General features: G+C 46.8%; 1 protein-coding gene across 1 annotated transcript in view; it reads right to left on the reverse strand.

Moving 5' to 3' along the window:
* Window positions 1–14,647, reverse strand: part of KSR2 (kinase suppressor of ras 2) — a 394,653-nt gene that overhangs the window by 243,527 nt on the left and 136,479 nt on the right. Inside the window, exon 4 of the mRNA XM_007189467.1 lies at window positions 3,466–3,979. Coding sequence (XP_007189529.1) covers window positions 3,466–3,979 — 514 coding nt within the window. The remainder of the gene's footprint in view (window positions 1–3,465; window positions 3,980–14,647) is intronic.

Genomic DNA, 14,647 nt, shown 5'->3' on the forward strand with positions numbered 1-14,647 from the left:
AGTCATCACATTGCACACCTAGAACTTACACAGTGTTATTTGTCAATTACATCTCAATAATGCTGGGGCAAAAAACAAACAGGCAAAGGGCAGCCTGCCTCACTTTGCCCCCAGCTTGTAGATTAAAAGATCATGTGTCTGTCAAGCCAGGTTCTGCCTCCTGGTCAAATTCCACCTCACTCTGTGATCAACACAGCGATGAGTGAGGGAGATGCACAGTCTGGGGAAACCATGGCCAGCAGACCCCAAATGTCCCTCCCACCTTCCACAGCGGCAACCTGCATTCCTAGCCTTCCTGCAACCCTCCCCACGTCCTCATCCTGAGGTCTCAGCAGCCAGTCTCTCTGGCCCTCACAAAACCATAAAAATAAGGACTTCCCTGGTGGCGCAGTGGTTAAGAATCCGCCTGCTAATGCAGGGGACATGGGTTCGAGCTCTGGTCCAGGAAGATCCCACATGTCGCGGAGCAACTAAGCCCGTGTGCCACAACTACTGAGCCTGCGCTCTAGAGCCCATGAGCCACAGCTACTGAGCCCACGCACCACAACTACTGAAGCCTGCATGCCTAGAGCCCGTGCTCCGCAACTAGAGAAGCCACCGCAATGAGAAGCCCGCGCACCACAACGAAGAGTAGCCCCCGCTTGCCGCAACTAGAGAAAGCCTGTGCGCAGCAACGAAGACCCAACGCAGCCAAAATAAGTAAGTAAAATATAAATAAATTTATATTAAAAAACCCATAAAAATCAAGCCCAACTCCAATCAGAAAAGCATCAACCCTCTGTTAAGTCTCTGATGTCCCAAATATGTCTGGTGAAGTGGTATGTTTCCAATACAGATTTCACACAGAAGCTTGAGTAACCTTCGTAAAATCAGATCTGATCGTGTCTTCCACTTAAATCACTTTAAGGCCTTAGAAGGGAAAATCACTGCCTACACCAGGGCTTCTGCCAGGACATACTACAGCCAGTGGGCCAAATGCAGCCAGGCGCCTGTTTTTATAAATAAAGTTTTATTGGAACATCACCACGGCCACTTATTCAGCTATTGTCTGTGGCTGTTTTTGCTACGATGGCAGAGATGCCACAGACCACCTGACCTGCAAAGCCTAAAACATTTACTATCTGGCCCTTTACAGAAAAAATGTGCCCATGCCTGGCTTTCCTGTCTCTTTTTTTATCATTGTTGTAAAATATATATAAAATTACCATTTTAAACATTTTTAAGGGTACAATTCAGTGGCATTAAGTACATTCACGTTGTTGTGCCACCATGGCCACCATCCATCTCCAGAACTTTTCCACTTCCCAAACTGAAACTCTACCCAGTAAACACTAACTCCTCATTCCCCTCCTCCAGCCCCTGGCAACCTCTATTCTACTTTCTCTCTCTGTGAATTTGCCTATTCTAGGCACCGCACATCAGTTCAATCGTACCATAGTTGTCCTTTCGTGTCTGGCTAAGTTCACTTAGCATAACGTTTTCAAGGTTCATCCATGTTGTAGCAGGTGTCAGAATTTCATTCCTTTTTATGGCTGAATAATATTTCATTGTACGGATGGACCACACTGTGTTCATCCCTTCATCTGCTGATGGACACTCGGGTTGTTTCACCTTTTGGCTGTTGTGAACAGTGCTGCCACCTGCCTAACCCAGGAGTCTCTTCTTGCATCACCTGCCTGCTCCCTAAGCCACAGAGGCCTTCCGTCAGTTCCTCCAATGGGTCATGCTCCCTTCCTGGAACACCTCCCACCCCTTCCACCATCTTAATCCCTAATTAGCCTTCAGTCCAAACAGTTCTTCTGGAAGCCACGCCGACCAAACCCTCCCCAGTCCCCCCACTCACCTCCCTGCCAGTGCAAACTCAATCAGCTCCACAAGCTCTGACAGCATCCTGCACTTTCTCCTGATAGCCTGTAACACTGTTCGTAAATACTGGACATAAGATTATAACACATATGTGTGGTTACTGCATTAGTGTCAGTCTTCACAAGGCCAAGGGCTATGTCTTTTTCCTTTCCATTGTACCCCCACCAACTAGCCCACAGTCTAGAACACACCACATTTCATCAGTTCTAAGATGCACACAGGACGTACCCTACAATCAACGTCTTAGATTCACCCACATATGGTAGTGAGAGCTCATGAAACACCGGCTAAATCGTTGCAATGGAAATGCAGTGAACTGTTCCCCAGTGCTTCCCCCACCTCAGAGCTCCCAGAACCGGGGTCCATGCCTCTCACACACGACAGTTCCCAAATTTAGACTCTTCCCCGTGTCTCCTCATAGGATTATCCATAACCATTTTATCTTCTATGCCTCAGATGCAATTTTGTTAAAGGTAAATATTTAAAACGTGCTACTCACTTCTGTGACCCTGTTTAGCATTTCTTCCATTTTTAATACACTGAGACCTCAAAAACCTGCAAGGGACCCAGGTCACAGTCAGCCTCTGAGGGGCCCTGGAGGGAGCTGCCCCATTTCCCTCATTAGCCGGCATATAGCCACAGACACCGTGTTGCCCTCTGCTGGCAGCAAGTCCCACCCCACCCCACCCCACCCCACCCCACCCCACCCCACCCCACCAAGCCAGAGCCAGGCACAGCCCATGTCAACTTTCAGGATTTTTCTCCCCTGGGTGCCTGTGGCCCCACCTGCAGCTTCTGCGGGACGACCTTTGCCCTGACAGTCCACTTACCGCTCCCCGAGCCCCCTCCCACCCCCAGCAGACCTGGGCATGTATCTCAGGTATAAACATAGAGCAAGTCCCAGGCACAGGGTCAGTCAGAGCAACACCATCCAGCGCCGCTGCCACTTGGCACAGGTGGCCATTCCACACCTGGAAGGTGGCCGGTACGAACTGAGATGAGCTGCTGGTGTGAAATACCCTCCAGATTTCAAAGACTTAGTGTGGAGAAAAGAATGCAAAGTATTTCCGTAATAATACTTTACACTCATTCTATGCTGAAATGATCATGTTTTACTATATTGGGTTAAATGACATATCATGAAAGTTAATATCACTTGTTTCTTTTTACTCTTTTAAAGCAGCTACTAGAAAACGTAAGGTCGCGTATGCAGCTGGCGTCCTATTTCTAGGGGCGGCACTAGGATAGACTCTGCAGGGACTGGCAGTTTTTCCTGTAAAGGGCCAGACGGTAAAGACTTCGGCTTTTCGGGCCACACTCAACTCGGCCGTCGTAGCAGGAACGCACCCACAGACAAAACAGAACGGAATGAATCTGGATGCGTTGCAATAAATTCAGATTTGGCTCCTGGGCTATAGTTTTCCGACCCCTACTTTACAGCATTAATAGTATTAAAAGGGGTCGTTTCTGGGAAATTCCGGACCAGCCATTAGGGAAAATCCACCTTTCATCCAACTGGAGGAGGGACATACAAGTAGATTTCCAGCTTCCCTGACCGGGAGGCTCAGCTGCCCCCGGGAACCCACCAGATGCACTCACTTGGGCGTGTGGGCCTCGTCTACGCGGTGACCCAGCTGGAACTCGTGGGACTTGCTCCGATGCAGGGCCGTGAAACCCGGTATCAGGTGGATCAGCTTCCGGGAGGAGGGCGGCGGGGTCCCCGGGGGCTTCAGCTTGTTCTTCCTCCTCACGGGTGGCGTGCCGGGCGGGGTCACGGTGGTGACGATGTTGGGGGTGCGCGGCGGGGTGCGGACCGTGTGCCGCTGCCGGGGCGACGGAGGCAGGGACCGGTGGCCCGACTCCAGTGGCAGCGGCGGGCACAGGCCCGGGTAGGCGTCCACCGTGAGCCTGTCCACGTGGGTGTACACGGGGGCCCCCGGGCTGGGGCTGGCGTGACAGTAGTGCTGGACGCACTTGGACGGGACCCTGGGGCTCTGGGAGAGGTGGGTGCGGATCCACGGGGTCGGCTCCGGGGGGCACACGGGGTTGTTCTCCTTCCCCGTCTCCGTGGTGGGCCACTGGATGGTCCAGTCTTGTTTGGAAAGGTTGCCTCCTGAGTTGGGACAAAGGAGCAGAGACGACAGATGAGCCATGAGAAAGCGGGTGAATTACACTGTAGGCACATTACCGTAGACGCGCATTACTCCGTATACACCGAGCACCGCGCGTGTGCTGATTACAGCGTGCTCTGTACGCACATTTACATAAATTATGCACGGTATGCTGTACGCATATTTACATAAATTCAACCGCATCCATTTGGCCCCTCGAAAAAGAATGAAACCCTTCAGTTGACCGTCTCACCATAATCCCCATTCAACAGCCTTGCCCTCCACTGTCCAGGGTTGGGGAGCCCACAGCTCCAATGTCCAAGGAAAGAGCGTGGCAGGTGTGGGGAGAGGGGAGGAGGATGGTAAGGACAAGAGCATAGAGGTAGGAAGGAGATTTTCTTGTCTTACAACAGTTTATTAGAAAAAATGGAGCACTAAAAAAAAATCCTACTGTCTGAATGCAACTTGAGGTTTTCAGCCCTGAAATAAGCTAAGTCAGAAAATAAAACTAAATCCTGTTTTGCTGTGTTAAGAGTGCAAATACGTATTTGGTCTACACATACAGACTCTCAGGCTACAACATGCAGTCCTACATCCTCTACACTAAGAGATGTAAAAACGTAAGGGTCAAATACTGAGACCAAACATTCAGGCTCCAAAACCATCTAAGTCAGGGCAGGCACTTTCCTGGGTCCCTTTTCCGGTGTCTTCTCGAAGGCAATATATGGTGACAATGGGGAAACTGGCTCAGGAGGCTGAAGGGACAGGTGAGGGCAGACCTGCAGGCCCATGTGGATTTTATACCAAGTTCAACAGGAAGCCATTGAGGGTTTTGATCTAAAGTTCATTTCTCTAGTTAGCATCTCTCACCATACAAAGATATCACAGTATTATTGACTATATTCCCCGCGCTGTAACTAGACTTATCGTGGTGATCGTTTTGCAATATATAGAAACTTCAAATCACTATGCTATATACCAGGAAGTAACAGAGTGTTGTAGGTCAATTATACTTCAAAAGACAAACAAACTTATAGAAAAAGAGATCAGATTTGTCATTACCAGAGACAGGCGGTGCGGAGGAGGGGAACTGGATGAAGGCAGGCAAAAGGTACAAACTTCCACTTATAAGATAAATAAGTACTAGGGATGTGCTGTACCCCATGATTAATATAATTAACACTGCCATTTGTTACACAGGGAAGTGGTTAGGAGAGTAAATCCTAAGAGTTCTCATCACAAGGAAAAAAATAGTTCTTTTTCTTCTTCTTTTCTTTTGTATCTATATGAGATGATGGAGGTTCACTAAACCTGTTGTGGTCATCACTTCATCACGTATGTAAGTCAAACCATTATGCAGACACCTTAAACATACACAGTGCTGTATGTCAATTATTTCTCAACAAAACGGGAAGATAGAGAGAGAGAGGTAATAGATGATAGATAGACAGATAGATAATAGATGATAGATAGATAGATAAAATTTAACTAATCCAAAAAAATCTAATGAAGTTCATTTCTCAAAGACACTGAGGCTGCTGCTTGGACAAGGAGAACCCAGTTAAAGGGTATCACAGGGTTCCCGGTGAGAGAGGATGCTGGCTTCCACTTGGGTGGTGGCAGCACAGATGGAGAGAAGTCAGCATGTGTCAAGAGAGGACCATGGGGCTTCCCTGGTGGTGCAGTGGTTAAGAATCCACCTGCCAATGCAGGGGACATGGGTTCGAGCCCTGGTCTGCAAAGATCCCACATGCCACAGAGCAACGAAGCCCGAGCGCCACACCTACCAAGCCTGTGCGCTAGAGCCCGCAAGCCACAACTGCTGAGCCCACGAGCCACAACTACTGAGCCACTGCTCTAGAGCCCGTGCTCTGCAACAAGAGAAGCCACCGCAGTGAGAAGCCTGCGCACCACAACGAAGAGTAGCCCCCGCTCGCTGCAACTAGAGAAAGCCCGCACGCAGCAACAAAGACCCAACGCAGCCATAAATAAATAAATTTATTTTTAAAAAGAGAGAGAGGACCACGTGGCAGGACCTGGCAGAAGGCAGTCGAGTGGGCCCTCCCATCACAGGCCAAGTTGAAATAAATTCCAACTCGTGGCCGACTGGCAATAACAATAATAATTACTATAAGGACCATAACAAGAGCTAATTTATAGAGCATATGACAGTTTACAAAGTGCTTTCATGAACACTGACTCACTGCCCCTTTTTTAATTAAAAACAACTCATTTTGTTATTACATATTCATTATAGAAAAATTGGAAAATTCGGATAAGGAAAAAGGCAATGTTGCTCTACAGCCTAGCCATCCTGCCTATTAACGCTTGGCTGTGCAGCCTGCCAGCTGGTTTGCTGTGCTTTTTTTTTTTTTTTTAAGAAACGCCATAAGATCTTATTTAATGGTTTGTCATCTGCTTTCTTCATTTGGTATATTGAGACTGTTCCACATCTTACTTAATTTTCATAAATCTGTGTGCAAAGGGCCATTTTGATCTCTACTTTGTAGATAACGAAATGTATGTGCAGAGATGAAGATGTTTCCAAGGTTACAGCAGAGATGGGAGCTGGCTGCTGGGATTCAAACCCAGGATCTTGGCCAACTCAACAACGGGGGCACAGGGCCTCTGGGACAGTGGGACCTGCATTCACCGAAGACCCTGGACCATTATAATCAGCAAAATGGGAGCAGGAGCTGAAGCAAGGGCTACTTCTGGCAAGAGCCTCCCTTTTCCTTCCTCCCAGACTTTGCCAGAACATTCTACCAAAATCACCATCCCTACGGTGTGTCGATTCTCAAATATTTACACATACACATTAGCCCAGGGACTAAGAGAGCCAGCTCTGGAGTCAGATGACTTGGCCCTAATTCTGGCTCTCCTACTTCCTGGCTGTGTGACCTTGGACACTCATCAAACTTCTCTGAGTCTTAGCTTTATCAGCAGTGAAACGGGACAATAGTAGACCTGCTCCGGGGGAATATTATGAGGATCAAATGCAATAACACAAGCAGTGTGCTGAGCCCAGCACCTGGCACACAGCAGGCCCTCCATAAATGTTAGCTGCTTGTACTGTAATTCTCAACACCATGGTGATGCGTTGCTACCTCCCGTTTAAAGCGTATGCACCGGTGCTGAGAGCTGAACACGGCACCGGGTGACGTCGCCTCCCTGTGTACCTCTCGGAAGGTGATGCTCAGAGAGGCTGAATAGCTCTGAGAGCTGGGGGCAGACAGAGAATCAAGCCCAGATCAGCTTGATTCACCCGCCAAGCTCTGGGTTGATGTCTTTGCTCAGGAAGTACAAACACATTGCCAAATGAGCCTAAGTAAAACATGTGTAAGAAAGTAAATCTATTTTTTTAAGTTATCTTAATCACATACCGCACTCCAAGGCCACAGGGAAGTACGTTGGGCATTATCGCTAGAGCTCATGCTCGCCTGAGTGAAGTGAAAAGAATATGCAACTGCGACTCAGAGAGACCCAGCTTAGAACTCTGGTTCCACTGCTGATCAGCTCTGTGATCCTGGGCCAGTTACTTGACCTCTCTGAGACTCTGGGGGTCTGTAAAATGAGAATGAATAATCATGGCTCCCTTGGAGGGTGCAGTGAGGATTAAACACATTCATTCATTCATTCACCCAAGTATATTTCACAAATATTTGAACTCTTCTTGTATACCAGGCACTGTTCTAGGCACCGGGATACAGCAATGAACAAAAGAGACGAAAGTTCCTGTCCTCACAGAGCTCATGTTCTTGGTAAGGAAACAGAGAAGAAAAGGGGATGAACAAAAAAGTAACATTATATTACTTATAAGATGTCATATATAATATAATGCCTATAATATGTCAGTGATAATAAATGCTATGGAGGAAAAGAAAGCTGGACGTGGGTACCAAAAAAGAGTATTGGGGCTACTTCAATCACAAAAGGATGCGGACGTGACAGTGGGCATTTGAGCAAATATCAGAGTGAAGCAAGGAGCGAGTTAATGAGATAAAATGAGTCGAGCTGTCAGCACAGAGCCTGGACCACACGATGATGCAGACAAATGGGCGGGTGCTTGAGGATGAGTGAGACATCTATTCGGGATGCCTGGGACTCATCTCGTCTGCTCCCCAGGCATTCGCTATACCAGCCCCTGGGGTCGGGCATCTGTCTCCCCTGTCCTCGAGATGCTCACAGTCCAGTGGGAAGATCAACGATGAAATAAGCACTCACTGCAATTGCACTCCCAGGTATAGACCCAAAGGAATTGAAAGCAGCACTCAAATGTTTGTATGTGAATGTTCACAGCAATGCTAGTCACAACAGCCAAAAGGTAGAAACAACCCAAATGCCCATCAACTGACAAATGGATAAAGTAAATGTGGTGTGTCCATACAACGGAATATGATTCCACCATCAAAAAGAATGAACTACTGATACAGGCTACAATTTGGATGAACCTCAAAAATATGATGTCAAGTGGAATCAGCCAAACATGAAATGTCACAGTGTATGATTCCATTTATATGAAATGCCCAGAATAGGCAAATCCATAAAGACAGAAATCAGACTAGTGGTTGCCAGGGGCTGGGGTGGGGGGAAGAAAGAATGGGGAGCAACTGCTTAATGGGTACAGAGTTTCCTTTTCGGGTGATTAAAATGTTTTGGAACTTGATAGAGTTGATGGTTGCACAACGTTGTGAATGCACTAAATGCTGTGGAATCGTTCACTTTTAAATGGTTAATTGTATGTTCTGTGAGTTTCACCTCGATTAAATAAATGTAAGTACTCACAATGTGGAACCGGGAATCCAATGTTAGAGAAAGTGCAGGTGAGCGAGAGCAGAGGGGAGGAAGCCAGCTTTCTGGGGAGGGGTGGGGAAAGGCATTCCGGAGGAGAGGACACCTCAGCCCAGATCTTGAGGATGAAGGAGAACATCCTAGGAAAGGGGCAGAGTGGAGGGTGTAGGAGGAAGGATGCGGACAGAGGGAACAGCAGGGCCGAGGGCCAGGAGACGGCAGAACGTGGCAAGTCTGGAGAACTGCAAGCAGTTCAGTGTGGCTGGAGATATTCCGGAGCAGGAAGACATCCAAGCTGAGGCTGGAAAGAAGGGCAAAGGTGGACCGTCCAGGGATTTGCTCTGCCAAGTGGAAGGGGATGGTGACTGATCCCGTGCAATGGCCTCCTGCAGAGCTCCTGGAAACCTGACACAGCCCAGGGCTCAAGGCCACCAAACCCAGTAATAAGCAAGGGGGAAGCTCTGGTCTACCATCATGCAGCTGTAAGCTCCAGGCCTGGACCCCAGCCCCACAGTCATGCCCAAGGAGGGGCTGGCACTCCCACAACCATACATGATGATGGCATGGAGGCCAAGTTCCTGCTTGGCCGTACTGTTATATCCACAAGGCTTGGGTCCCAAACCCCTGCTTATGCCAAGGGAAGGGCTGGCTCTCCCAGTGGGAAAATACTGAGAAGCGGGTTAGGGCTGGAGGCCAAGGTTCTTCCCATCATATCACTGTTACACCCCAGCCCCTGTTCACACCAGCGGACGTGCTGGTGCACCCCTCATCCTGTGGCTTACAAACCAGAGCCCAAGGGATGGGGTCCATTTGCCACGGGCTCCTGCTAGCCCTAACCTCCAGTGCCGGTGAATGTGACCTTATTTGCAGATAGGGTCTCTGCAGATGTAATCAAGTTAAGATGAGGGAAGAGTGGATTAGGGCGTACCCTAAACCCAACGACTGGTGTCCTTAAGAGGAAAGGACACACAGAGGAGGAGGCCATGTGAAGACAGAGGCAGAGATTGCAGTGACGCAGCTACAAGCCAAGGATCGCCCCCAGCCACCAGAAGCTGGGAGAGGGGCATGGGACAGATTCTCCCCTACAGCCTTCTCCTTGATTCTTCTCCACCAACACCTTGATTTTAGACGTCAAGACCCTCAGAACTGGGAGAGAATACATTTCTGCTGTTTCAAGCCATCTAGTTTGTGGTGGTTTTGTTACAGCAGATCAAGGAGACTAACAGAGCCTTCAACCAGGAGTCAACGACATTTACTGAATACAGACTGCGGAGTTATGATAGAAAAGTTAGCATTTGGAGGGCCCTGCCAGGCCCAGTTAGGGGATTCAGTGCTTGTCTTACCTGCCCTGTAAGGTAGGTGTTATTGATCTGTTTTATAAATGAGTTCTATAAAGTCCCATAGTTGGTAGTAACCTTCACCTTCACGCTTCCCCTTTATCACACGGCATCTGAAGTTGAGCTGGGACCCACTGCCCCCCACAGCCTACAGTTCCTCCAAACACACACACACACACACACACACACACACACACAGAACTCCATGAGATTCAAGGAAGCACTGAGTTGGTCCCAAGGATCGCTGTCCTAAAGTTTCAAAGTCTAAGAGATAAAAAGAGAGGAAGAAAAGCTTTACTCTTTCCAAATTCCCTTCTCCATCAGATTCTCTTCTCCTTCACCCTTACATTTAAAAATCAGAAGTTTGGGGATGCAGAAGCAAAAAGCCTCATTTCATTAACCAAACTGCCAGCCGCTCAACTGACAGGGATTCAACTTCTCTCTGCCGACGCTTCAGAAGTGTTTCACTGATGCGCTATATTACATCAACTCTTCCCCTCTCTCTTTTGATCCTCTTTTTAATAAAGTCTGAGGCAAGAGGGTAATTTTTCATTTTAAATAGGGAAGGTGTGGCACCAAGGTGCTCTGGGGGTTATTAATCGTAGCCCTTGCTACCTTGTCATCTGTTTCTGGAAAATCATTTTATTTCAAGTCTTGAATGGGGTGGGGAGAAGGGAATAGGTTTTAAGAAATGAAAGGTCTGAGGATTGATTAAAGACATTTCAAGGTGCAGGGATTTTTCTTTTGACATTCTCTGATAAGCGACCAAGAGAAATAAAAGCCATTCTCAAGGGAGAAAGTGATTTCAGAAAGTCTAGGCAAGTGTCTGACTTCTTTGTCCCTTCCCATTAATATTTTATAAACAGGCAAACGTGTGGCTTGGACTTTGTCTGAATTTCAGTGCCAGCATCAGAATGCATATATGCTACTATTCCAGAATCACCCCTGCTTGTAACTTTTGTGAATATTTCAAAATGCTTGTTAGTTTAATCCTCACAACTTTCCGGCAAGAAACAGAACTTTTAGATGCTGGCTGAAAATATTTCACTGGAGTCATTGGCAAAGCAAAAAAATAGTAACAATAACAATTATTATTAACACTAACAAGAGTTACTGTTTACTGAGCACTTACTATGCACCAGAGAGTATTCTAAGTATTCTATATGCATCACTTCACATTATCCTCACAAGACCCTTTGGAGAAAATTCTGTTACTGTCTTCATGTTACAGTGGAGGAAACGGAGGACCATCTGAGAGACTGAGTGGCCCAAGGTCACACAGCTGATAAGTGGTACAGTGGGGTTTCCAATACAGGTCTGTACCCCTCACCATCCCGATTTTTCTAGGAGCCTCCCAATGCTCTCAGGAAGTGGAGACCCAGCCAGAAAGCCCTTGAAAGGCTGAACCATTTTACACAGACCTTTCGGATCAGCATTGAGGGCAATGCCATCTGCCCCTTGAAAAAAAAGTCAAATATGATACTCACTATAGAAACAATCCCTGAAAGAGTGAAACCTGAAATCCAGGACGAATTTTCAAGTTTCTGGTTTGTAGTACTTGCAAAAAGAAGCAAATAAGGACAAATGAAAAACACACCATTGCCAAAGCAATTCAACAGTGGCAAGAATCTTAATCTAAGACCGCATTAATGAGCTTGGCATCCGGCCAAACTGTGGGTCCCGCTGGGCACTGTCTCCACCCCAGGACGTCCCCAAGCTGGACCAAACAAATGCACTGACCCCAGTCTGTGCAGGTCATCTGGGAGATGGGCCAGGGCAGGGAGCTGCCCTGGGCTGCCTTGGGCTCTGACCCAGTAATGCTTCCTAGGTCCTGCCCTACGAGGCTTGTGCGATTTTATTATCCACCAGGAGATCTAGCCAGATTAACCTTTGGTCACGAACTTTAGGGTAGCTTTTCTGTTCTAACAAAGCTCCTTTTTATTAAAAAAAAAAAAAAATTGTATTGAGGTGAAATTCACATCAACCATTTTTAAGTGCAGAATTCAGTGACATTTAGTACATTGACAATGTTGTCTCTATCAATTCTAAAAAATTTCCATCACTCCCCCCAAAAAATCCCATACCACCTACTAAAGAGTCACTCCCCACCTCACCCCCTTCTCTCAGCCTCTGGTAACCACTAATCTGTTTTCTGTCTCTATGGATTTACCTATTCTGGATGTTTTGTACAAATGGAATCATACAATAAGTGATCTTTTGTAACTGGCTTCTCTCACTTTGTATCATGTTTTCAAGGCTCATTCACGTTGTAGCCTGTATCAGAATCTCATTCCTCTTTATGGTGGAATAATATTCCATGATATGGGTAGAACACATTTTGTTCATCTATTCATGAGTTGATGGACATAAGGGTTGTTTCCACCTTTTGGCTATTGTGAGCAGCCCTGCTATGATAATTTGCATACGAGTATTTCTTTGAACAACTGTTTTCAGTTCTTTGGGGCATATACCTAGGAGTGGAATTGCTGGGTCACCTGGTAATTCTGTTTAACCTTCTGAGAAACCACCAAACTGTTTTCCACAATGGCTGCACCATTTTATATTCCCACCAACAATATACTAAGGTCTGATTTCTCCCAATCTTAGCCAACTCTTGTTATTTCTATTTATTTATTTACTATTAATATTATTATTGCCATCCTAATGAGTGTTTAACAGAGCACTTTTTTAATAGTACTATTTTTTAATTAATTTATTTATTTGTATTTTGGGGGGCCACGCCCTGCAGCTTGCGGGATCTTAGTTCCCCAACCAGGGATCGAACTCGCACTCTCACCAGTGAAAGCACGGAGTCTTAACCACTGGACTGCCAGGGAAGTCCCAACAAAGCACTTTCAATCACGGCCATAGCTAACGTTCATTGAGGGCTTACTTTACACCCCACTGCTGCCCCGCCATCTCTCATCCTGATGCCTGATTTCGTTTATTTCTCACGACAACCCTGTGAGGCTGGTGAGGAAATTAAGGCTTTGGAAAATTAAAACACTTGCCCGAGACCAAGCTCCAAACCCTGGTGTTCTGACCACAGATCACATTCTCTTGGCAGCTATATGTAGCACATCTGAATTAATCCTCATAGCCATGCAGGGTGACATGTATTACCAGCCCCATCTTTCAGATGGAAAGACTGAGCCCCACAGAGCAGCAGGGACCTTCCCTAGGTCCACCCACGTAGAAGGTGCCAGGTCCATCCGACTCCAAACCCCATGTTCTTTTCCCTCCGCTGTATATTCTTTTACAATATTTACTGTTTTAATTGTTAAGTACAATTAAAATTGTGACTGGGATGCAGCCAATCTCCAGAATAAAGAGAGCAACCGCCACCATCTGTTGGACAGTTTAAACTGAAAAAAAGCCCTTCCTGGTTAGTAACACGGTTAGAATCTGCATGGAGAAAACCTCAGTAAAACACCTCCCAGAGGATCTGGTGGTGAGAATGTCTGATAGGGCAGCAAGCCCTGCAGGTACTGACTGGCTCTGGCACTGTACCCCGCAGTCTCCTTGGAACCGTGGTTCTGAACCCCGGTGACCGGCAGCATCACACGGCAGCTCTGAACAGCCTAACAGGAACGGTGAGCAGAGTGGATGGCGCGGTGCACTGCACTCCAGGATTCCTGGGTTCCAAGCTTCCCGCAGAGCCGAGTGCCCGTCACCAAGCTCTGTTCATCGCCTCCACCCTGCTACCCACTCTCTCTCCTCCTCCTGTTTCATTTTCCTCACACCCCTTACCACTCAGTGGAATTATTCTTTTATATCATCTGTTCTCATTATTCACCACCGTTATATTCTATAATATAAAGTCACTGCAAACACTGAATTAGCCCATATTGAACCATGGCTCCTAGTGGAAATACAAGGTTAGGTTCCTAGGACCCTCTGGTGACATTTTCATCAACGGATCCCTACGTAATCTTGTTTTATGAATATTTCTGTTTAAAGACAGAATCTAATAAGTTATTTAATATCTACGTTGCGGATTCATTAACATTCCACTCATGGCCAACAGCACTGTCACTCCTGCCTGAAGGAATCTTACATAACACACGTATTTTTCTGGAAAGGCACATGGCAGCCTGCTTGTGCCCAGGACCACTGGACAGCACTTCAGCACTGTGCTCAGGGGTCATTTTCAACAGAGAAATCACCCCCAAAAAGCACAAAAAATGTGAAAAACTTGAAAAAAACAAAAAACCACCTCACTGACAGTATGAGAGCTGAAACAAGAAGGCAGAGCATGAACCCCTCAGCTGAGAACATGAACACCAGGCGACTCAGACTTTTCCCCGCTCCACAAAGCCAAGTATTGATTTTAGGATTACGAATAAATTTTAGGGAATAGGCAAATTCACGGAGATGAGTACAGAATCCATGAAGAATTAAGACTGACTTATTTATCTGTTTGTTTATCAGCTGCCTTCCCCACTGGAATACAAGCTCTAAGAAGACAGATGCCTGGGCTAGATTTCTCATCATTGCATCATCCAGCACCTAGCACAGTGCTTGGCAACAAATAAATGCAGA

Source organism: Balaenoptera acutorostrata, chromosome 13, assembly GCF_949987535.1.
Source record: "Balaenoptera acutorostrata chromosome 13, mBalAcu1.1, whole genome shotgun sequence".
Taxonomy (NCBI): domain Eukaryota; kingdom Metazoa; phylum Chordata; class Mammalia; order Artiodactyla; family Balaenopteridae; genus Balaenoptera; species Balaenoptera acutorostrata.